Source organism: Topomyia yanbarensis, unplaced genomic scaffold, assembly GCF_030247195.1.
Source record: "Topomyia yanbarensis strain Yona2022 unplaced genomic scaffold, ASM3024719v1 HiC_scaffold_478, whole genome shotgun sequence".
Classification (NCBI taxonomy): Eukaryota; Metazoa; Arthropoda; class Insecta; order Diptera; family Culicidae; genus Topomyia; species Topomyia yanbarensis.
The window spans coordinates 1162-25000 of NW_026683689.1; the positions used below are offsets into that span (position 1 = coordinate 1162).

At 43.5% G+C, this 23839-nt stretch overlaps 2 protein-coding genes across 2 annotated transcripts; one reads left to right on the plus strand and one right to left on the minus strand.

The window, feature by feature from the left end:
• Positions 1-508: 508 nt before the first annotated feature.
• Positions 509-15919, plus strand: LOC131695617 (neutral and basic amino acid transport protein rBAT-like). The gene is made up of 2 exons (XM_058984146.1): positions 509-1542; positions 14532-15919. The coding sequence occupies exons 1-2, from the start codon at positions 1010-1012 to the stop codon at positions 15886-15888; spliced, it is 1890 nt and encodes a 629-aa protein (XP_058840129.1). The 5' UTR covers positions 509-1009; the 3' UTR covers positions 15889-15919.
• Positions 15920-16937: 1018 nt separating this feature from the next.
• Positions 16938-21527, minus strand: LOC131695615 (protein expanded; the record flags this gene model as incomplete). The annotated part of the gene is made up of 3 exons (XM_058984145.1): positions 16938-17984; positions 18042-21363; positions 21448-21527. Coding segments are annotated over 3 exons (3917 nt in total), but the record flags the coding sequence as incomplete, so codon positions are not given.
• Between the last annotated feature and the right edge of the window lie 2312 nt (positions 21528-23839).

The window sequence follows — 23839 nt, forward strand, 5'->3', positions numbered from 1 at the left end:
ACAGCTTATCAACATACCGTGTTGCTTGGGTCCATGCTGATTTGAGATTTCTTGACCTGTTAGTATGTGTTATCAAAAACATCGCGTAACATAATGTTTTAAATGTACTCAATCAATATAATATTCGAATGAAGAGTTATAAGAATTACACATTACACATCACACTGTTGGATGGATCGAGCACGTTTTTAGAAAATATTTAATTTTTATATTAACAATTATACAATTGTGCATAGAAAAATCTCAACAATTTAGTTATCGATCCAGGTTAAAAGTATGGTGAGGATCAAAATAGTTCTAGTATACCACATCCTTTTAACATCTTGCTATGATACTCAAAAATGCCACCCTATCATGTCTTTTTCTGTTCTACGATGTATATGCTCTAAATGCAGACATTGCATAAATTTTCCCAAACAATGCATATCATACACGCCGTTTGTTTAGGGATAAAATTTCCGCGTGTTGGTGAAAAATAAGAAAATCCCGCGCATGCGCCAGATCTTTTCCTAACTTTGGAACATTTTACTTCTGCTATAAATGATTCTTTTCATTCAGTCGTAGTGCGTGAGATACAATAGCCTTGATTAGCGAAGATTTGGTGTTTAAAATATTCGCTTGGAAAGTGACTTTATTGTGACGTTGTTGGTGACCACAAGTGTTCTCCCAATTCAATAACATTTTCACGATCAAGTGATCACTTATTCGTTGATTTGTGTCAATTGAATAGCGACACCGCCTTTCGCGTGCTCATCACAACCGTAAGCGTTTACCCACCCTCCAGGTTGCTGGTATTGGTGCTACCGACTGGGGCCCATATCCGAGTGGTGTTATTGTCGATCATCGTGAGCAAAATAGATACCATCTTGCTCCGCACACTGCTTCAGTGAGCTGCTGTAGTAGAGTGCTAGACAGTGTTGTGCAACCAGTGAGAATTTGCACTTTCGTGTGATTTGAACCTGATGAAACAGTAATAGAAAAAGGGCATATCAATCAAACGGAACAGACAATGAACCATTTGCAAATCTCCACCGATCCGACGCTGTTGAGTGCCGATCTGCCGGAGTCTTTGACTACATCGCCTTCGGTGTCGACGTTCCTCCCGGAAGAGGACGCATCCACATGTTTACTACTGCCGGGAACCCCCAGTCCACCGTTGGATTTCACTCATCCGTTGACTCCACTGGATATGGGAAACAGCGACAATTGCGATATAGTAGCCGGCGATGATCCTGCTGCAGAAACCAGTTCCTCCGGTAGTTCCGGAATTGGAATGGTTGGTGGTTGTACGACAGGAGCCGGCAACATGTTCGGAGATTATCAGCACCTGCGTAAGACAAGCGACGGGAAGGTGCAGGACAATGGGATGTATCTGACGGGAACGTTGAAAATACCCATCACCAAGGGAATGCCAAGCTTCGTGTACTGGAACTGGCCGCTGATCCGGAAGTGTACCTTTTTTGTGTTTCTGTCTGGAATCGCGGCCATGGTGGGCATTGTTGTAACGATGATAGCAACGCTACCCAAGTCGTGTAATCCACCGTAAGTATGGGGTTGAAGTAGAGTATGAGGCGAGGGTGGTGATTTTTTTGTGGTTGGGAACGGCTTGCATGTTGACAATGCAGTCGTATAAACGATGAAAGTGAATAATTCCGGGAACAAACAGAAGAAGTTTGCGCTTACGTGGTGTTTATCGGTCGGTGCTGATGTACTGAAGGAGGCGCTTGGTTGCTATAGATGTCGATTCAGCAATATTATGTTCCATGAAAAGTTAAAATATACAATAGTGGGTTTCGTCGAACCTTCTTTAAAGGTAGTAGTGAAATAACTTTTTAGGTAGCTATATTTGATTATTAGAGCTTAATAGAATATTGAAATTTATGGTAGCTAGCTTTGGTATCGAACATTTCTGTGTCGATCTATTTGTAGATCCTTTACCTCTGTGTTATCCAAAAACACAACATACGTTTTCAGTCACATGCTACAATGGTATCTACGTTATGACACTTCGATGTGTACTTGCGTCATCTCTCACAGGTTGTCACTCCCGTAACATTGTTTTATTCTAGTACTTTTGGAAAATTAAAAGTTGTCCAGGGCCGGAGAGAGAAAATTCATACATAAGGGCCCCCACCAATAGTTCGACAATCAAAATGTTTTTATTCAAATTTTAATTGAAAAAGCGATAGATAGTTTGTTTGTAGTACTATCGAGGAATAAAAAACAACCTGAATTTTAAAAAAAACTGTTTAAAACTTCTTAGCAATTGTGCCTTTCTCAACCATGAACACTAGAATTTCATCGTTGTTTATATTCATTAAAAACTTTTTAAATGTATATATTACATTTTTATTTTATATGACAAGACAACTATATACAAGAAAAGAAATCAAAGCTCGAGTTCTAAAATTTTGTAAAAGAAATAATGCCAAATCGAACATTTGAACCATCAGAACCAGTAATTGGCGGTTTGGTCGTCGTCTTGATCTGCTGGTGGAAGAAGAAGGGTAATGTTCGCACCATGTGTAGGAAGAATAATTTATGCCTGTTTACGAACATTTTCAAATTGAAAAAAGGATGCGAAATCGGCCAGGTCTTAAAAAGTCGATTTCAGTCGAAAATCGAGATAACATAACATCTCGACGTTTCATGCATTTTTTTTTTAAATTTTATTACATTCTTACAAGAAATCACATATAAAACAGGCTTACAACTACTTACAAACTAATTTATACATTGGTTGTAAGTATTCCTAAAAATCTTTTCTGATTCTCTCTCCATTCAAACATTTATTTTAAAATGTGTTTAGAGCTGAACCAAAATGCTTTCTAAAAGCATATCTGTTATTCCATCTTATGTTTCTTAATTTCCTTTGAAAATCGAAAAGGCTGCCTTTGTTGTAATTTTTCATATTATAGTTAATTTCCTCCGAAACTAAAAATAAAGCTGCCTTCTTTTTATAATTTTTAACAATAAAAACGTCTGTGAATACTAGTTCTGGTGTTGTATGATTGACTTTATATCTGTGTTTAACTACATTTGTAATCCAATCCCAAACCAGTTTTGAGCCTTTACATTTCTTGATTCTGTGTACATTGTTGTCTACATCTCTGCATGTTTCACACACAAAATTGCTTGTGTGATTGATATTGTGGTTGGACAGTTTAACTTGGTTTGGCACAATGTCATTGAAAATCTCAAACACTTGACTTTGCTGAGGAAGTTATAAAATTTTTACTCATATTTTCCCAAATTTTATCCCAGTCAACTTGAGGAAACTTTTCTTGTATTTTAACGGGTACAATTTTTTCTGCTCTAAGATGGTTGTAAATTTTCATACAGGAATCCAAATTCGCATCTCGTATTATAATTTGGGACATTGTTATCAACTCCGTTGTTGCTCGTAGACCGTTACCAATCCAACCGTTACCAGCAAATAGTGTTTGTGAATGAAACTTCTGCTTTTAGATATCAGAGAGTTTATAAAAAGTGCTTTCGTTTTCTACGTCTATTAGGCCAATACCTCCTTTTTCCGAACACAAGTAGGGTGATGAGCCTATTTGCACCATGTTTCTATTATCACCGTACCCATTTCAAGCCGTTGGTTAGAGCAGTGCCTGCCATCTTTGTTCAACGCATTGAGTCAAATGGTAGCGCAACAATAGGGGCACTCGATTCGAGCTTTCATTGTGCTCAAACACGAGAATTTTACTGTTTTCAACGCATTTGTGTTATTATATTGGTTCTTAACCACGAAGCACAGCGGTTGATGTCAATTTTTACGCATTCCATTGATTGTAAGGCAAGAAATTACCGAATTAGTGAGGCACCTTGCTTAGTATGGTGAAAATAGGCTCATCACCCTATAACTGATCTCTTGATACTTTATAGATTGGATTGTTTTGCCAGAAAAACCTACCTGTTATAATTTTTATTCTTGCAAAATATTTGTTTTCCATTGGTAAGATCTGTGCAATATACCATAATTTGGCTAAAACATATGTATTCAGAAACCATGCTCTTTGGATTAAATTTAGATTTCTTGAGCTGTGAATGGAGAGAGATGCCTGTATTTTCTGTATCAAATCCTCGCAATTTTTTTCGATCATTTTTTTGTAGTTTTTATCTACTATCATTCCTAATATTTTAACATTTTCTTTTTCTTTTATTTGAACTGGACCCATCTTACATTCATTTATTCTGAGAAAAGCTGATTTTTTGAGATTCATGGTGATGTGAGCAAACATAGAAAACTCGTCTATTAATTTCATAACTAAGTTGAATTCATTTTCATTCCTAATTACAATTGTCAAATCATCTGCATATCCGAATACTTTAAGAAACTTATTTGTGAGTAGTAGTCCATTCAAACTTGAATACAGAGATCTTATTAAGGGTTCTATGTATAAGGAGAACATAATCATCGACATTGGGCATCCTTGTCTAACTGATCTACCAATCTTAAACGAGTGGGTCAAAAACCCATTTACTAAAACTCTAGAAGTAGCATTTTTGTATATAGCTTTTAAGCACATAATCAATTGATTTGGAATTTGGAATTTTCCCAATATCCTCCATAAGCACTCGTGACTCACCGAATCAAAGGCTTTCTCTAAATCAATAGTTAATAATATAAATTTATACTTTTTCGATTGTTGAGCTTTGACTATTAGATTTCGTATTGCATCTAGATTATCTAGGCATGACCTGTTTTCTTTTCCCACTGTTTGTCCTTCCTCTAGTAAATTTTCCATTACTTTCGTGAAACGACCCGCTATCAGTTTCATTAATATTTTGTTGTCTGTATTCAATAAACTAATTGGTCTGAAGTTTTCTAGCTCTGCATTATTCCCTTTTTTGTGAATAAGCGTTATTATGCCTGGGAAGAAATTATCTGCAGGTTTAATTGTTCCGTTTAAAATTCCATTGCAAAGTTTAAGTAGGTCATTTTTCAGTAAATCAAAGTGACAAGCATAAAATTCGTAGCTAATTCCGTCAGGCCCAGGTGCTTTCTTTTCTGTTGCATTTGTAATAACGTTTTTCAGCTCTAGCTCACTAAAGGGGTTTTGTAAATATGCTTGGTGCTCTGTACTTAGTTGGTTTGTGATATATCTTAAAACTGCAAAGTTGTCAAAATTTTTGTCGTCTTCTATCTTTGTAAATTTTTTTTTTGTAGTGTTCGTAGGCTTTTGCACTATTACATCTGTTGTCCTCGTCGGAATTTTTCAATTTAAGGGTCGAGTTTTTTTTTTTGATCTGTGATGAAATTTGATACATACTCATTTTCTCTTCAGCCAGTAAGGATGCCTGATTAATATATTGTTCCAAATATGACAGACGATTATGCTCTATTTCTACCATTTTTATTTGATTTCTCCTAACTCCAATGAGACATCTTCACCTATAGCTTGCTTATCTATGCATTTTCCTAATGCTATATACAAAGATTCTTTCATATTCGATACTTTTCTATTGAGCGTCTTTGATTTTTTTTGATAGAATTGTCGAATCTTTGCCTTTAGATCTATAGACCACCATTCTGAAAAATTTTTCGTGTATTTTTCCCTTAACTTTATTTCATTATATTGACTAGAAAACTCACTTCTGTTCTCCTCGTCCTTCAAAAAGCTACTGTTCACCTTCCAATAGCCGCGGCCGACGGGAGTTGTTTTATCGCTACAATCAATCGTATATTGAAATCTAACCGCATGATGATCGGAGAACATTACTAGAATCGTTTCAAAGTTCTTCACCCTTTTAACAAAATCTGATGTGGCATAGAAACGATCCAATCTAGATGCAGAGTTACCTCTAATAAAAGTAAATTTCATAGGAACAGTTTTGTTGACTTCCCTGTCTAAATCTTTCAAGCGCAGAAGTGAAATTAAGGATTTCAGTCCTGTGCTGATGTTATAAGCATGGTTCTTTGTATGGCTTTGATCGACTACACAATTGAAATCCCCTCCAATGACATGATGTTTTGCACTAGGTCTGTTTAGATGTATCGCTAGTTCATTTTTAAACATATCGTCTCGCTCAGATCGATACTGGCTTCCCGAGTGCCCATAAATATTTATGAAGTTAATATCATTGATTTCTAAAGAAACTATTCGTCCTGAAGGGTCCAGCAAAGGGTTTTTGACTGGTATCGATTTTCGAACTAATACGGCGGTTCCTTTATTTTGTTTACTAATATTTACGTAAGCCGTATATTGTGGCAAAAATGAAAAGTTTTCGAAATGAACCTCTTGGATGAAAACTACATCCAAGTCCGAATTAAGGACAAAGTCTTTAAACAGATGTTTTTTAGCCGCAATTTCTATAGCATTGATGTTGATTGATCCAATTTTTCGAATCAAATTCATGATGTTTGAGCTATGATTATAAGTTTACCTCACCTTTCATCGTTTAGTACTGCGTCCAGTTGTTCGCTTCGGTCTAGCTTGGCTTTTCTCGTACTGCGTAGCGGTTTCAACATCTCCGTCCATATCCTTGGGAATGTTTTGGATAGATTCCAGAGGACTAGGCTCCGTAGCTTGTCCTGTTGTTTCATCTTTACTTTTCTGCCTCTTGGATGTGCTCTTCTATATTTTTGTTGTCTCTGCTTCGTCCTGTGACTCATTCGATCCTGCCTCCGAGTGGGAAGTTGTGCTATCGGTCAATGCTCGCTTCAGCCTCAATCCCGCATTGTCTACGTCCATTTCTTCATTGCTTATATCGGTTTCTGCATCCTCCACGTATTCCTCACTATTTGTGACGCCATTTTGAACACCGCCATGTTCCTTGGACAATTCAACTGATGGCTGCTCAGCGGTCCGGCTGGACCCGGCTGTGGGTTTAGCAGATGTCCCCTGACCTTCTATTATAACCTGCGCATATGTCTTTGTGTTCGCTATTTCAGATTCATTGCTGCTGTTTTTTCCGCTTGATTCAGCCAATGTTGGACAATTGGCCTTCAGGTGATCATCGGCTCTGCAGAAGAAGCAGCGATTCTTAAATCCTTCATAGTAAATCCGTGGAAGAAGAGCGAAGCCGGAACCTCTCTTTGAATGTCCATATAAACCCCGCGAATTCCTGAGTACAGATCAAGCTCACATTCCGGCGGAAACTTTTCTCGCACGTGTTTCTGTGCCTTACCATAACGTGATAATACTCGGCCGATGTCGTCGTCATCTACCTCTGGAGGCAGATTAAAAATACGAATATATTTGTAGATTCCTCCCGCAACGGACATCTTAACTTTGGTCGTGTTCCCATCACCATACCAGAAAGTGAGGTTATCCGGATTTCGTAGTCTGGCTTCGTTGAATGCTTCAGCTGATTTGAAGCGAATGAAGATGCATCTATCATCAGCGTTCCGGTAGCATGTGTCCATTGTCGCCGGATCGGCGTTTATATTTTTCACAAAGCGAATGTCGGTTAAAGATGGTCCTGGAGCGTCAATCGGGAATTCGAAAACCAACGTGTTCTTCTTAGATGTCTCCATTTTTTTTATTCCGCTCAGAAAACTATTGAGGGTTCCGTTTATTGTTTAAAGTGAGGAGAACAATAACTATTGTCTGCGCACTGATTTTTCAGATTTAAACCAGCAGAGAAGCTTTTGCGTCTGATGCGTATGAAATCTACTGATCAACTGCATTTGAAAGATATTTGGAATCGGAAACACGAATTCGATTTCGGATAACATACCTTTCATTTGGGACCAAGTTTATGAAAATCGGCCCTACCATCCCCGATAAACTGATGTGAGTTTGTTAATTTTAACAGATAGCTACTTTTCCGGGGTACTTCCGGAATCGTCTATGATGTCTATGAATTTGCTATTTCACTACACGACACAACCAGCTGCCAGCCATTTACGGGGATGAAATCTTTCATTAGAGACTAAGTTCGGTCGAATCGGTCAAGTCATCTCCGAGAAACCGATATGACTGTTATTCTGAATTTGGATACTTCCGCCGGTGCTTCTGCAACCCATGATTTTTTTTATTTTGATTATAGAGGTTTTAACCTTATGGTCATTCGCCTCTTTATGGGTTAGAAAAAATTCTAACGCTATGTGCGGAGTTGAGAAACAAACCCGGGTGAGCTACATACAAGGCAATCGATTTACCAACTACGCTATGCCCTCCTCCGAAAACCCATGATGGTGGTCAATGTGGTCAAAGAGACTTTGAGTGGCTGTTAGTGAACTAGTACTACAAATCCAAGTAATTGTGGTCAGTTTGGAAACATTTTCACCTTTTTACGTTCATCGCAGAGTTCGTTAAAACCGGGATTGGCTGTATAATCGCTCTCATCACCCTGTATTACCGGAGCCGGAAGTTGGATCTATTAGAAATTCAATAACTGCCAATGGGTATGTCGTACTTCTGACAAGACAATGTTTGTGAAAATCAGTTCAGCCATCTCTGAGAAAAGTGAGCGACATTTTTGGACATATACATATAGACGCACATACACACACATACATACACATACATACACATACATACACATACATACACATACATACACATACATACACATACATACACATACATACACATACATACACATACATACACATACATACACATACATACACATACATACACATACATACTAGGGTGGGGCATTGTTATATGGAAAAACGTAATCATAGCCACATCAATCGAGCACAGCACTTTTTTGGTTCCTTTTGGGGTCCCAAAGAACTGTGGAAAATTTGGGGTCGATTGGTGTTGACCCGGCGTAGCGCATTGCGTTTGAAATTTGTATGGAGATTAGTATGGGAAAACCTACATTTTTGCATTTTTAATTCTACAGACTACAATTCTTCCTGGCAATAAAAATGATTTTTGGCATTTAATTCGATGTATCGAACTTTGAACAGCTATAACTTGGCTTAGAGACATTCTAACACCATACATCCTTCGGCAAAGTTGTTCAACATATCCTGGACTACACTTCTATCTATTTGTTTGCATACTAAAGGAAGAATTGTAGTCTGTAGAATTAAAAATGCAAAAATGTAGGTTTTCCCATACTAATCTCCATACAAATTTCAAACGCAATGCGCTACGCCGGGTCAACACCAATCGACCCCAAATTTTGCACAGTTGTTTGGGACCCCAAAAGTAACCAAAAAAGTGCTGTGCTGAAAAAACGACCATTTTGCCCCACCCTAATACATACCTTTACATACACACATACACATATATTTTTGGGGGCCGCATGGACAGGAAGGACAACAGTTCAGGGGCTTGACTACCCAACCCTCCAGACCTACTGCGAGGTTGCAGGGGAGTCTTGCTAGGATATGGTTTGGATTGGGCTCTGCTGATCCTCTAAAAAACCCATAATTCTGAGAGCAGCTCCGACGAAGTGAGTCTTTGCCGCTTCTGCTAAGATCCTCGATTTCAATAATCAAAGATCTTAGCAGTAAAAGCACTCTAGCACAGCCAACTGGCACACCAGGATCGATGCCAGTAACATCCTGATTACGGCATACTGATCATGGCGAACGTCAACGGACAGGACACGGTTCACGAATTGGACGGCGACTTTGGGTTGACAGGCGCGCTGTTCTACTAACTGTGTAAGGAAGGATGACACCGACTTGAAATGGTAATTGGGTTAACAGTACGGCTGCCTCCGTCCCGACAAACCCTTGTCCCCAGGTATGTTCAAAGCTCGTCACCATTTAGTTTCTGGTACTAGGTTCGGAAAGACCATTCCCCGGCGAATCCGTTCACCGCTGGTGATTTGGTCACCACCAGCAACAGCTGATGTTATTCAGAAAGAGCAGAAGGAGAAGAGGCAGCAGCAACATCAGCCAGAGCACGGCCGGATGAGTTACATCGCACAGAAGCCTAAAATAGTGGCAGCAAAGTACTTGGTTGAGGAGCTCCACAAGTTTATGGATGCGAGAAATAACGTCCATAAGGGCATTAATGAGATGGTTCTCTGAATCCGAAGGGCGCTAGTGTCTGCCGTGAAGGAGTATGACACGGCAACGGGGACCTGATGTAGCTGGGCCAGCATTGACGTCGGCTAAAGCTACTATCTTCCTATTCCCTCCAAAGCAAGGGAAGGAGAAGCTGATTGGAGTGAAGAACACGCCAGTTTCCGTGGCTCCAAAGAGGACAAGAACCTCACCTGGAGACGGAAGACCAAGCGGGCCCAAAAGTCAAACACTCGAGGAGCGAAAAGGGGAGTGAAGTGGAAAGGAAAAGCCTCGGGCCATCAGAAGGCGCCGAAGGGAGAAGCTGTGCTCATCAATGTCAATGACGTGACGACGAATGCAGCGCTGCTCAAGAAGATTAGAGAGGACCCTTAGCTGAGGGATTTGGGAAAAAACGTGGTAAGAATCAGGCGTACCCAAAAAGGCGATATGCTCTTAGAGTTGAAGAAGGATCCCACGACTAGCAACTCGACCTTGCAAGAGACCACTACCAAATCAATGGGTGAAAAGGCAGAAGTTAAAACCTTAAACCCGGAGATGGACCTTGATGAAATCACGACGGAAGACGAGCTGAGAGGCGCACTGAAGCAGCAGTGTAACCTGGGCGAGGTGTACATGACGATGGTCAAAGAAGGGATATGGAGGAACTCAGGTTACGTTTGGATGGTCGAGATGCCCATTGAGAGCCGCCCCACGAGTGAATAATCAAGCGGAGAAATGCTTCAAGTGTTTGGGCTTTGGACATTTGGCAGGGGCTTGCAAAGGCCTGAATATATCCGGGATGTGCTAGAAATGCGGCGAGACGGACCATCTTGCGAGAGACTGCATGCCGAGACCGAAGTGCATGCTTTGCACTCTAGCGGATTAAAACTACCATCAGGCGGGAGGCTTTAAATGCCTTACCTACAAGAGGGCGACTGCAGGCCAACGGTAATGGAGATAACCCAGCAAAAACTGAATCACCGTGACACCGCTCAGCAACTGTTGTGACGGTCTACGACAGAACCTATGTTTGATTTCTCTTTGATTGCAGAGCCGTATCAAGCCCCGATCCTGATAACGGTAGCTGGGTGGCGGATAGATCGGGAACGGCTGTGATACAAGTTATGGGCAGAACCCCCCTTCAAGAAGTGATCGCCAATACCAATGGCGTCTTCGTGTGCAGCTGTTGCTCCCAAGGTGGATAGTAGAACAATTCAGCCTTGTGCTGGAGAAGTTAACCGAGTAGCTGATCGGTCGGAAGCCGATAGTGATTGGTGGTGACTTATGCGCCTGGGCTGTGGAGTGGGGCAGTAGAGTAACCAACAGAAGAGGGTTCATCCTGCTGGAAGCTCTAGCGAAGTTAGACGTACGATTGTGGCATATTCTGTTAGCACATTTCGAAGAGACGGGATGGAGTCTATCATCGACGTTACATTCTGTAGTTCCTCATTGACGGCGAACAAGGATTGGAGAGTATGCGAAACGTATACGCATAGCGGCCACCAGGCGATTCGCTACCGCGTTGACCAACAGAACCCTCCTCAGGCACGGAGAAGGATGCGGGCGAGCGAAAGTGGAAGTCGAAAGCCTTCAACAAAGAACTCTTCGTTGAGGCACTTGGGACGTTGGCAGGACAATGAGCGTGGATATCTAACAACCATGCAATAGACGGCGTCCAGCTTACTGGTGACATGAGGCGCTCAGTACGCTACGCACTGCTTGTCTCAGAGCCAGAAGGCGGACTCAGAGAGTAATATCGGAACCAGATAGAGAAGAGCACAAGGCAGCGTTTTGGGAAGCCGATTTTAAATGGGAGATAAGGCTTAGCAAGTCAGATTGCCCCAAGTAACTGTGCCGAGAAGTAGACGCCAATTTCTGGGGCGACGCGTACCGAGCCGTGATGGTGAAAATGAGCCCATATAAGCTGAAGATAATCGTCGATGGTCTTTTACCGAAGCACGATCCAACTATCTGGCCACCGACACCGTACAACCAAGAAGAAGGAGCAAACACGGACGATCGGCAAGCGACTAACGTTAAGCTCGCAGAAGCATCGAAAAGCCTGACATTAAGAAAGCCCCTGGTCCGGATGGAATACCAAACGTGGTGCTGATAACAGCGATCCTGACATATCTGGACATTTTTAGGATGGTACTGTAGAAGTATTTAAATGAAGGCAACATCCCCGAAATGTGGAAGGTATATGAACTGGTGTTGCTGCCGAAGCCACCGGGCGATTCGGCCTCGCATTGGCCCATATGTCTGCTGGATACACTCGGAAAACTCCTGGAAAGAACCTAACAGGTTGACAAAATGCACAAATTGTCCAAGATGCAGTTCGGACTCCGCAAAGAAGCATCGACAGTGGATGGAATTAGGACAGTGCTCGAGAGTGCCGCGAAGGCATCTAAACAGAAGCGAAGAGCTGTACTACTGTACGAGACGAGCGAAGCTAACGCGAGTCACAGCGGGCGTTTCTCAGGGCTCCATTTTCGGTCCAACTTTTTGAAACGGGATGTACGCAACTGTAAGCAGTTCAGCGGATGCAGATCGACGTTGGAGGGCACATGATTGCATCGAAGCGTGCACAGAAACAATTAGGAGTGATAATCGATGGCGGTCGAGCTTCAACAACCACGTCGACTACGCCTGCGAAAAGTCGGTGAAGGCAACGAACACAATAGCTCGCAATGCTCGAAACGGGAGGGCCGGACAACAACTCGGATAATGTCGTCTACTGAATGACAAGCGACGTGAACACATGGAAAGTGGTCAACAGAGTGGTGGCGCAGATAATGACTGCCTTACAAAGGAAATAGCGTGATAAACAGCCAGTAACGGTTTCGGGAGAGCAATCATAGCAGGGAAACTTTCCGTAAAAGTATGCTAGATTCACCGCCGGGGACTAGTCGAGTAGACCACGATAAAAAAACCGGGTTTGGGTCGCCGGGGTACCAGCGAACCGGACGCCACGCTCCACCCGGAATCGCAAGATCGACCAGGGCACCCTACCGGTTGACCCGAGAGGCTCCATCAACGTTAGCTAGATTGACCGCCGGGGTCTACATTGAGTTGACCGCGACGGGACACCACCAGTCGCGGGTCGTCGGGGCATCAGTTAACTAGACCAGGGGCGGTGAAACACTTTATGCCCGAGTGGGTAGAAAGCATAGGGTGAGGGGTCCATTAGTAAGGATTTTTTTCCCTTTTCGCAATGCACACGCTTACATTACATTCACATTAAATCACGTTCGTTTATGCAAATGGAATTGTGGTACATCGATGTTTTCAAATGTGTGTAGTGCGAGATGAATGCGTCGCACATCTAAATTTTTTAAAATGGTTAAAAATTTCGAGTGGGTAATTACCCACTCGGTTATTTTCGAGTGGGTAGTACTACCCATACTACCCACGCTTTCCGCCGGCCCTGAACTAGACGCCCTGCTCCACCGGAATCACCGCGCTGATCTTGACACCCGGTTGACTAGCTCGGTTTCGGGAGAACCTCTCTCGGCGCGGAATTCTCCGTAGTCTGGGTCCATCGTCACAGAATAGACCGAGTAGCTCGCGAACAAGATTTTAGTAAACTCAGGAGCTGAATGGCTCATCGGGGAGTGGGGCAAAATGGAACAAGAAGGGAGCCAAAGGGCTTAAGAAGTTGTGGTGCTAAAACCAAAGAAGAATTGGTATCGAGAGAACTTCTCTCGCCGAGGAATTCTCTGTCGGAGTAGGCTAGGTCCATCGTCGGGGACTAGACTGAGTACTTTGCGAATAAGTCAGGAGCTCAACGAGTAAGTGGTGCTGAATGGTACGAGAAGGGAGCAGCGGTGATGAATGGCATAAGGGAAGGGCTTGATATATAAGACAATCTGAAGTTTGCCGCCCAGATTGTCTTCCTAGGGGAACAACATTAAGTCTCGAACCACAGCTAGCTTTCCGACTGCCATGCAGAAACTGCCAGTCTGTGTCGAGAGCTGGTGGTGTTCAGTGTGCTGTAACCCTACTGAACGTACTAACTACTAAATAGTTGGGTTATAGTGGGTGCCATGCACGTAAAAAAACCCTCCCGAATTTATGCCGTAAAGTAGTGCCGAGGAGGAATCAGGTTCTGGGCAAGAGCAATTGTTTTAGCGAGTCGGGTGGCAGCCCAAACCCGTTGCCTGAGATGTTGGTTTTTGTACATGTTTTTCCTGTTTAGGGCATTCTTTAAAGATTTTTCTGCTCTCCAAAAAACACACACACATACAGAGATTGTCCCAATTTGTCGAGCTGGATCGATTGGTATATGAGAAAAAGTTATCAAAGTTTGAGCGTATCCTATACGTTTCTTTTGTAAGAAATGAAAAACCAAAATTTCTAGGAAATTTTTGTATAGAAACTCAATATTCTCAGAGAGACAAACTATCGTTATATACATAAAAAAAATTAATTTCATATTAAAACAAATTTTTGTCGAATAATATTGGTCGGAATTACAGTTTCTGTTCAAAACACGGGGTCCCTTCTCAGCGGGCCTGTAGTTGTCTACTATACTATCCTATTACAATTCGTCAAAACCTGATAGTAAATATATTTTTGTTGTTTATTCTCTCCAAATTCACAGAGTCGCCTGGTACAAAGGTTCCGTCTTCTACGAAGTATTCCCGGCCAGCTTCCAAGACACCAACGATGACGGTCTGGGCGACATTCGAGGTTTGATCAGTCGAGCCGAGTATTTTAAAAGTCTAGGAATCGCAGCCGTTCGACTGAATTCGATTTTTCCCTCGAAGCACTACCCGGACCACTTCCAGGATGTTACCTCGCTGACGGCTGTGGACGAGGTGCTCGGACGGGTTGAAGATCTACAAAAATTCGCTGCCGCACTGCATGAGAGAAATATTTCTCTGATCTTGGACCTTCCGATTTACCCGTTTGTGGATCATCTGAATCCTCCGACGATTGACGTAGACCATTTACCCAATAGAACGGATGATATACCGACGAGTGAATTCCTCCGGTTGGCCAGATCGTTACCAGCTGAGCAGGAGAACGTTATCACTAGTGTGATTCGATTTTGGTTGGCCAAAGGTGGTGTCGATGGCTTCTATATCAAGGGACTGGAACATTTCCACGCCGATCCATTGCTGCTGGAAAACATTAAGGAATGGAAGTACACCTTGGGAGGTGATAGAGTTTTAATCGTGAGCAAAAAATTTATCGAACAAGTTCCTGACTCAATTGTCATCAATATTCTCAACCATGTGGATTTGGTGGATGTGTTGTTGGATGCTTCGAATGGGACTGATGTGATTGCTAGCTCAGTTAACGATGTTATCGGTGATAAACTGCTGAAGGGCGTTGAACATCCGTGGATTCACTGGAGTATGGGAGGTGTTAGCGAGCGACGTTTGTCTTCCGGATTGAGTCCAAATGCCACTCTGGCAGCGACACTGATGCAGCTCATGTTACCTGGTACGGTCAGTATTTTCTATGGCGATGAAATAGCTCTCGAGGAAGCTCACGATCCAAGCGGTGAGCACTTAGAGACGCAACATTTGCACCACCTTGCCGCTATGGCATGGGGTGGAAGTCAGTTCACAGGACGCGGAACCTTGCCATGGTTGCCGAAAAGCGCTTCCGCATCGTATCATCATTTAGATATTGTACTGGAAATGATTGCCTTGAGGAAGCGGTCGCCTTCGATCTATTTGAATGCTGTCACCAAAGAGGGACAAAAGCTGTCCAATACCGACATAAAGTCTAGCCAGAATGACGTTGTGGTGATTGAAAGGTGGTACCCACGAAGAAGTTCACTTGCCGCTATCACCAATCTCGGTTCAAAGAACATTTCACTGGATCTAACCGCAATGTTCTACAGTGGAGAGATAGTCGCTGGATCATCTCCCAAAAGGGAGCGTGTTTACTTTGAACGATTTTCTGTGGACTCGTTGGAAACTGTCATCGTGCGATTGCACAAGTAAAACACAGAACAACCAGTTTTGTTTTAATTTTTAATTTAGTTTTGATTTTATTTTCTGGATTTTCTCTTATAAAGAAGAAAATTCTAATAAAAACTAACCTATATGTAGCTTTACACCCTAGATTGTTCTGTACATATGCCAACCTTAGCTGTGTTGTATAGAGCAGAGAGAATGTTAATAAAAATCTATTAAAATATCCATAGGAAAAACATAACGATTACTTAATTACTCCCTAAAAACAGTTCGTACTCGTTTTTTTTGTCAGTGGTTTCCTAGAATAATCTCTACCTTCTTTCACTTCAAACAAAGAATAATAAAATATACTTTTAAATAAAATTCAACTCTATCCTAAGCCAATGCACTCGTGCACCACTTACAAATACCAAGATTCCTACAGTAGGTAATTTGAGCAAATGTGTACCATTATCATATTACTTGCCCCTGTGTTGATCTTAAGCTTTTTGTCTTCGATCCAAACTTTCCAGCTTTTTTTGCGGTATCACACATTCTCTCGCTTCCGTTCAGTATCAAATAAATATGGCGGCTCACTTTGAGTGTAGTATTCCATTATTTTTTACTCAGTGTTCGTTTGGTTCTACATTCAAAATAACAGGGGTCTTTTCCATCGGACGAATACTTATCTATACAGAGTGTTTGTAAACATTTCGAAAGGAAAGTTTTTATTGCTTTTATTTTGACCTTCTTTCTGCTTTATTCTAATCATTAGTCTTGTCCTCCTTGTGTGGCATTCAATATACTCTATCTATTCTAGCATTCATGAATGTTATGATTTTTTTTTCGTGAGCTACTTATTGGGTAAATTTGGCACGACTTTTATGGATGTTTGTGTTGTGACTGAATTTGCACGCGACCTTGCTTCTTTCTTCTAAATCCATATTTACGAATCATGCCAAAATTATGGTTTGTCGACACTCGTACCCGGAGCATAAATCGATTGTGTGTGTGTTGTGCCATAACTTGTTTTGATCCCTATTTACACTTAAGATTTGCTACAGCTAAGAAAATACAACCGAACTAGGTTTGCCTAAACGAGCTTTCTAATAAAAAAATCCTGAGTGATTTTCACTATTGAAAGATATTCCATTTAACTATCCTACAATGTGTTTATTTTTTGTTTGTGTGTTTTTCGTTTCCCTTCCAAATCTGCTATTATCTTCCACTTTGTTATGACCGTAGGCATTTTAGTTAGTGAAAGCCACAAGAAAGCTTGGAACGTTGTTGGAGTTTGTGTGCTTCGCTTTCGTAGAGGTTTGGCATCTTCTTGATTACTAAAAAAGAATGCGACAGAGAAAAAAAAGTGTCCGATCGGTGGGGTCATATTGTGGGCTTTGTTCCAGGATCTTCCTTGTGACTTTCGTCGCTGCTGCCATTTACTTACTAAACACAAAACAAATAATCTAATGGTCCATTTTATAAAAATGCAACTAAGACGACAAAAACCTATTTAGCTTAGCTTTAGCATGACACAAAATGTTTCCAAAACGTAAAAGTCTATCGTTTTCCATGATTGTTCCCATCATCGGGCGTGTCTGTCTGTCAGCGATCTGGGGTTCTGATCATTCAGGCACTGGGTTGCGAGGAGCTGTAGCTCTTCTGTTTTGCCGGCGTCGGATCCATCACGTAGTTATTGCCTTCGGTTGCGGTTTGACCCGGCAGTGGGGGCAGTTTGTCGTTCGGGTGCCGATGGCTGACGATCGACGATTTGCGTGGTTTTGCGAGCTGCGTTGTGCTGAGACCGGACACCGGATATTTGGACTTGTGCGGGGTCGGCACGTTCGACTGGACCGGGCTGGAGGTTGTGGTACTATTGCTGGTGGGGATTGACGTTGCCGTTTTACTACCGGGATGTTTTGGCATGACAAAGGCACGGGTTTGTTTCAGCAGGGATCGATCGTGCATTAGAGCCGAAATGAGGGGAAGATCGAGGTTTTTGCTTTTTTCCCGCAACGTTTTGATATCGATGGAAGTGTTTGCGCTCAGCGTGCTGAAGTCAAAGTCGGGGTATTGTTTCTTAATCTGTGCCTGCAGTTTGGCACTAGGACCAGGCTGTTTTGTAGGCGAAGGTTTCGCAGGAACTGTGAGACAAACGTTGCGTTTAGCGTTGACCGAGTGAAGAGAGGATTGAAACTTACCCTCGGGAGGTTTCTCTACGGACGTTACCACTTTAACAGCCGCTGGGGGTGTTTGTTTTTCTGGCATCGGGAGAGGAATTGGTGGTTTCCGAATGGCTTTTCTTGTTTCGTAAGGTGGTGGCGGAGGAGGTGGAAGTCGACGTATTTTAGGTGTGCTTTCCACCGAGTTCAGAATGTTGTCGTCGGAACGGGACCGCACAAACATCGATGATGAACTGCTGGAGATGGGCCTTGGTCGAAGAGGAGGTGGTGGTGGAGGCTCATACGACGAGCACAGGCTTGCTACGGATGGGCTGTACAGAGGTGAGTAAGCTCCCGGTAATTGGACGTAGGTGTCCGAAAGATTCTGAGTGGATGCGTAGCGAGAGTTCGATGATAGAGCCATCGATAGGTAAGGTGTGCTTCGGTAGATGGCGTGATTTTTGCAAGCATCCCAGCTTCGGTTGTGTGCTCGTACGGTATGATAGGCTAGATACGCAGAAGGTGGTGGACTATGTGCCATAGCAGCCAAAATTGAGCCTTGCTTTGCATCCAGGTACTCCTGTTGACTAATTGAAGGATCTTGGATTGGATAGATTACATAGTCTACGTCACTGTAGAGTTGCTGCTGGTAGAGTTCAATCTGGGATCTTGCCAGTTGACCGGTGTAGACTGTGGCTAGTGCATGTGTGGGTGGTGGCGGTGGCGGTTGACGTGGTATCGTTGGTGGTGGTGGCGGGTGATATTGTCGTGGTTTGATGACGGGAAGTAAAACACAGGTTCGATGCGGAGGTTTCGGCATTTCCGGATATGGTGGTGGAGGCGAGGTAATGCTTTTATGATACGGAACCACTGGGATGCCAATTGCGCTAGCCGTTGTCGAAGCTACCGTAACGGCGCTAGGGATTGGCGACTGCGAAAGATTGCTGATGTTGTTGACAGTGGGTGCGGCATAGCTAGGCTTTGGAGTCTCCCCAACCACGCTGGTATGTGCTTTGAGGATGTTGATATGAGGTCTGGTGGTAATAAAGCGTGCTGGAACTTCCTCCGGAATCGACGTTGCCTGTACACTCGATGTGCTGGGTGTTGACATGATGGAAACTGGAACGGATCGTTCCCGTATCATGTTGGTCGGCTTTTGTGGGTATGGAGGTGGATCTCGCAGTGGAATGACGGGTGCTTCATCAGCTCGAATGTCTGGTCCACGAAGTCCCGTAGTTTCGTGATGAGCATTGTAGGGCGGAGGAGGAGGTGGAGGAGAATCGTCCGAACAAGCAAGACTTATCAGCGATTGCCGTTGAGTTGGCAGGTTGCTATCAATTCGTTTGGGAGGAGCTGGAGGTAGAACGTCGTCATCGTACTCGTCTTCTGTTGGGGCAGTATCTTCGCTACCCTGGAGATAGCTTTCCCCCTCTAGAGGCAATGGTAGTGTAACATAGTCACAATCTGAATCAAGCGTGTGACTAACCGTTTTCCTCGTGGGATAAGTTCCCCGACCAACGATCAAATCGGTCAATTCTTCTGCACTTAGCAGTGAGTGTTTATTATCGGTTGGGTCACTACCATCGCCTCGGAATGATCCTGCTGCAGAAACGGTGGAGTCTGAACGCAAACGGAACTCGTTCATGTTACTGTCAAGACGAGGTCTAAAGTCACCATCGACAGAGTCAACCGGTTCTAGTGGTTCTGCAATCTCACTCTGACAGGGTTGGAAACTTCCGTAATGGGAACTCTCGTGTGATTCGGACTCGGCAATTTCGGAAGATTGACCCGTCATTTCACTGCTGTTCATCGTGTACACTCCACTAGTTTCTGTTGGCGGCACATGGGCTAGTGTGTAAACACCTGAATTAGTTTCCTCTTCCTCCTCGTTGATATCGTGATCCAAGCAAGTGCTAGTTGCAACACTCAGGGTGCTATTCTGAGCAGTGTGACTGTACCCCAGCTCTAGGCTGCTGCAGGTCGAAGTTTGACGTCGTTCAATCGATCCATTTGCATTAGACTGAGGTAAGCTGATGCAGTCATTCGCCACGACTACAGTACTGCATGTCGATGAACACTGTGAGCCAATGTTGTGTTGGGATGTGGGAGATGATTCGCAATCCTTTCCATATCTTTCTTTCGCTTCCGTACTATCGCTGCTTATCGAATGCACAGTCTGGTTCGATCGTACCGAAAGAGCTGCTAACGTACCTTCGAGATCCTTCAGCGATACCTGTCCGACGGATGACGTTTGTCGACTTACGCTAGGGCAGTCCAGTAAATGTGCCAGTGCGAGACTTTCCGTTGATGGCGCCGCGAGTGTTGCCGAAGGTGGTGTATTGATTATAATTTCAAGCTCATCCTCCGAATGAACCCGATCGCTCACGATGCCGGAGGTGGTGTTCGAACTTGTACTGGAAATGACCGATATTCGCTGATCACTTTTGCTTTTGTACGGGAGGTTCAGTGCGCGAGAGTAAAGATACGGGTAACCGTGAATGCAACTGCTTTCCTCCTCTTCCCTTTTGATCGCTTCAGTTAGCCGAGGAGCAATTTTCATAGAAAATTGATGCGTTTCCCGACACAAAGCTAATATCATTTTGTTTTTGTCGTCGTTCACCGAGTATAGCGTAATCTTGTTGTCTCCGCATCGAATTTCAAACTTTTTCCGATCGAAACTCAGCTTTCCAATACCGGGCCAGTTGAAGGTGGTCGTCGTCGAGTTATCGACAGCAATTCGAATTCCTTTTGCGTAAATGCTGAGAGATACCGAACCCATTCCCACCTCATTTTTCGACAGTTTCATACGGAACACGTGAGCATTGATGACTTCATTCAGGTGACACGCCTCTCGGATGTAGTGTGTTTCGGCGTCTGCCCGTGACATTCCCCGGTTTTCCCGATGGCAAGAAGTGAGAGCTGTGATGCCCCATGCTGAGCGGAGTGTTGGGTTGATGTATTCTTCCGGTCGGAAATAATCATTATTGCCAGTGTTGTTATTGTTGTTGTTGCTTGTGCTGTTATTATTGCTGATGGTGCTATTTGTGCTGCTGCTGCTATTGCTCCCACCAGCAGCTGTACCTGTACTACCGGTAGCGCTTGGTGTACTGCTACTACTTCCACTGGTGCTACCATTCTCATCCTGGCAATCTCCGAGGTCGGCTTGTAGCGAGAGACCACCAAGCAGTAGCAAAGACTGCTCCGAGCACTCTTTCGGCAGTTCTCGGTTGATGGCATTGTACTTGAGCTGCAGGTAGTAGTTGTGGCGGGACACTTCATCTCTCAGCATTAGCGGGCTCTCGATGTAGAACTGCACGCGGAAGTGTAGCTCCAGGAGAGGTTTCCCGTTTGCGTCGAGACCCTGAAAGCAGGCAGGTATTAGATGGGTTGGTTAGAATACCACAATGTTTACGTTGTGTCGCGTGTGTGTGTTGAGTATACTTACGTGCGTGTGCGATGATCGCCAGCTTTTCGGACCGTACTTGGAAAGTTTGCTCTCGGGGTCGGCAAACAGGTACTCGCCATCTGTGGATGAAGAAACGCAAAGGGGTGTAATTAGCACTTGGTCGCAAATATTTCAAGGATCGTGCAGCTGCCGCCGCTGTGCTACTAAATTACTGCTGTTGCTGCTGCTGCTGCTGTTGTAACTGCTAAGAATTCGATACTGTGTTAATTATAGCTTTGGTTGAATATGTCATTTCGAGAGACAATTAAAAGAGGAATGCGAGAGTTTTCATCTGTTGTTCGGTGCGAAAGCTAAATGCACATGGACAAGTCTAATTACTCCCAGTTAACAATTACCTATGGATCCTCAAAAGTAGTTAACTAGGATCGTTCGAGCTGGAGCCGAACGATCCTAGCTATCGATAGAAGAATGCGACGTGTGTTGATTTGCAATAAGAATTTTACTCAAGAAAGAATGTAATCGTGCAGTTTGTGCTCGGGATGTACATCCGCATATGGGCCTGTGGCAAGGGGGTGTGGTAAGTACATGTAAATATTTATAAATGGCGCCAGTCGCGCTTCGATGACACACGATGACGACGACGACCACGACAACGACGCTACGACGTGTGAATGCGTTTTACTTCACTCATAGTGTCCCTGATATGACCGCGTGTAGACTGCTGTTGCGTATTGTGGCCTTGAATTGCAAAATTGCCGCTGTCATAAGTAGGCATGAACCAACGACACGAGAGTGCTGATGACGAGAGAATGAATTGTGTTATTGGATGGACATGTTTCAGTCTCCGAGCGATCGCGGCAATGAGTTTACCCCAGGTCTAGAAAAAACACTGTTTAGGTATTTATTGCTACTGTCGCTGTTTGTTGGACAATTTTTGTGCCGAGTTAGCATTCCATCGCCTAACAAGCTGGTTGGATTTTCACATGCTGACTCGAAGGGAATCTTAGTTGAAAAGATATTTCATCTGAAATTTCATCAAATTGTGTCTGTTGATGTTTTTGTTTAGATTTAGTTTGAGGAATTGATTTTTTTGACGTAGAACTACATCTTGGTTTTCCACATGAGGGTACAATAAAGAAAGTAAAAAATCTGTTAAAAAGTGGTTTGCTAAAAAGAGCTGCCTTCGCGCCATATGTTTATTATGTATTTACCTTTCGTATCGTGCACACTTATATTAGTAAGCAGATATCGTTTGGATGAAGCAGACCACATCACAACCCACTAACCAGCAGCTGGCCATTCGTAGAAGTGCATCGACGACTAACAGAGCAAAAAATGTAGCTAGTATGCCTAATGTCGCTGATATTCTTGAAAATTAAAAAAAAACATGCAGAACTAACAGCGCGCAGTTTCTCCATCTTGTAAAAAGTCACACCATAGCCCATCGTGTACCAGAGTGTGGAACTCTGAACAGTGAAGAAAACTCGAACCCTACTCCTCTAAGCTCCACCAAAAGTTGGACGCCGAGAACGATCCAGTGATTCTGATTGGAAGGTCACTGTTTGCGTATTCCCCGACAGTGGAGCTAGCCTACCTCGACGGAGGTTGTCACCCGAAGCTGTTGACGGATGTGTTATTCCTGATTCGATACAGTTAGACAGAGTACCGAGGTCTATTCAGCGATTTTGGATGGAGGTTTGCGTGCGGTTCACTGGTGCCCCGACTATTCAAACCGGCGATTCGCTACGAACTACTCGGAATAGTTTCCGAAGCTGGATCTTTTCTACACCGATGAAGAGTTCCCCGCGGCAGAGGAAAAACCTTTGGAAACCGATGCTACCTGGGCAAATGCCGAGGTATGTCCTACGATTATGGGTGGAGGGTGACTTTCTGTTCACAGCCACGGCGTTGGGCCTAACCTACTTCGACGGAGAAATTTCCCGACGGTCAAAAGTTCTCTCGACACCGTTATCTCGATACTGGTCGATCAGGTGCCGAGGTCAATCCTGCGATTCCGGGTGACCTCAGGTTCGCAGGTGCTCCAACGACCTATCGTTGATGATACGTGACGCTCAGTCTACTTCCTGGCGGTGGATCTAGTCTAGTCAGTAGATTGTCTTGTCTTGTAAAGTGCCAATATCGGTCCGACGATCCCGCTTGAAGTATGACTTCCAGTTCATCGGTACCTCCACGACTCAAAGCCCTGTACTGCTGCCTGGTTAGTCGTGGTTCCTCTCGCCATCTTCATTGCAACTCTAACATGATCTGGACGACTGTTCTGTTCGCCGCATGTCCCATTTCCCTTCGTCCCCACGCACTCTTTGGACAGTATTGTTCTTGTTGACGTCCACACCGACAATGGTTTTCATTTTGTTTCGCTCGTGCTTGAATCGCGGGTATTCAAAGACCACGTTCTCAAGCGTCTTCTCCG

What these genes read in the sequence shown, in the direction of transcription:
- LOC131695617 (XM_058984146.1), top strand. Translation starts at nt 1,010, where the DNA reads ATGAACCATTTGCAAATCTCCACCGATCCGACGCTGTTGAGTGCCGAT. An exon ending in CCCAAGTCGTGTAATCCACC is followed by an intron (nt 1,543 to 14,531) that starts GTAAGTATGGGG and finishes CCAAATTCACAG; the next exon opens with AGTCGCCTGGTACAAAGGTT.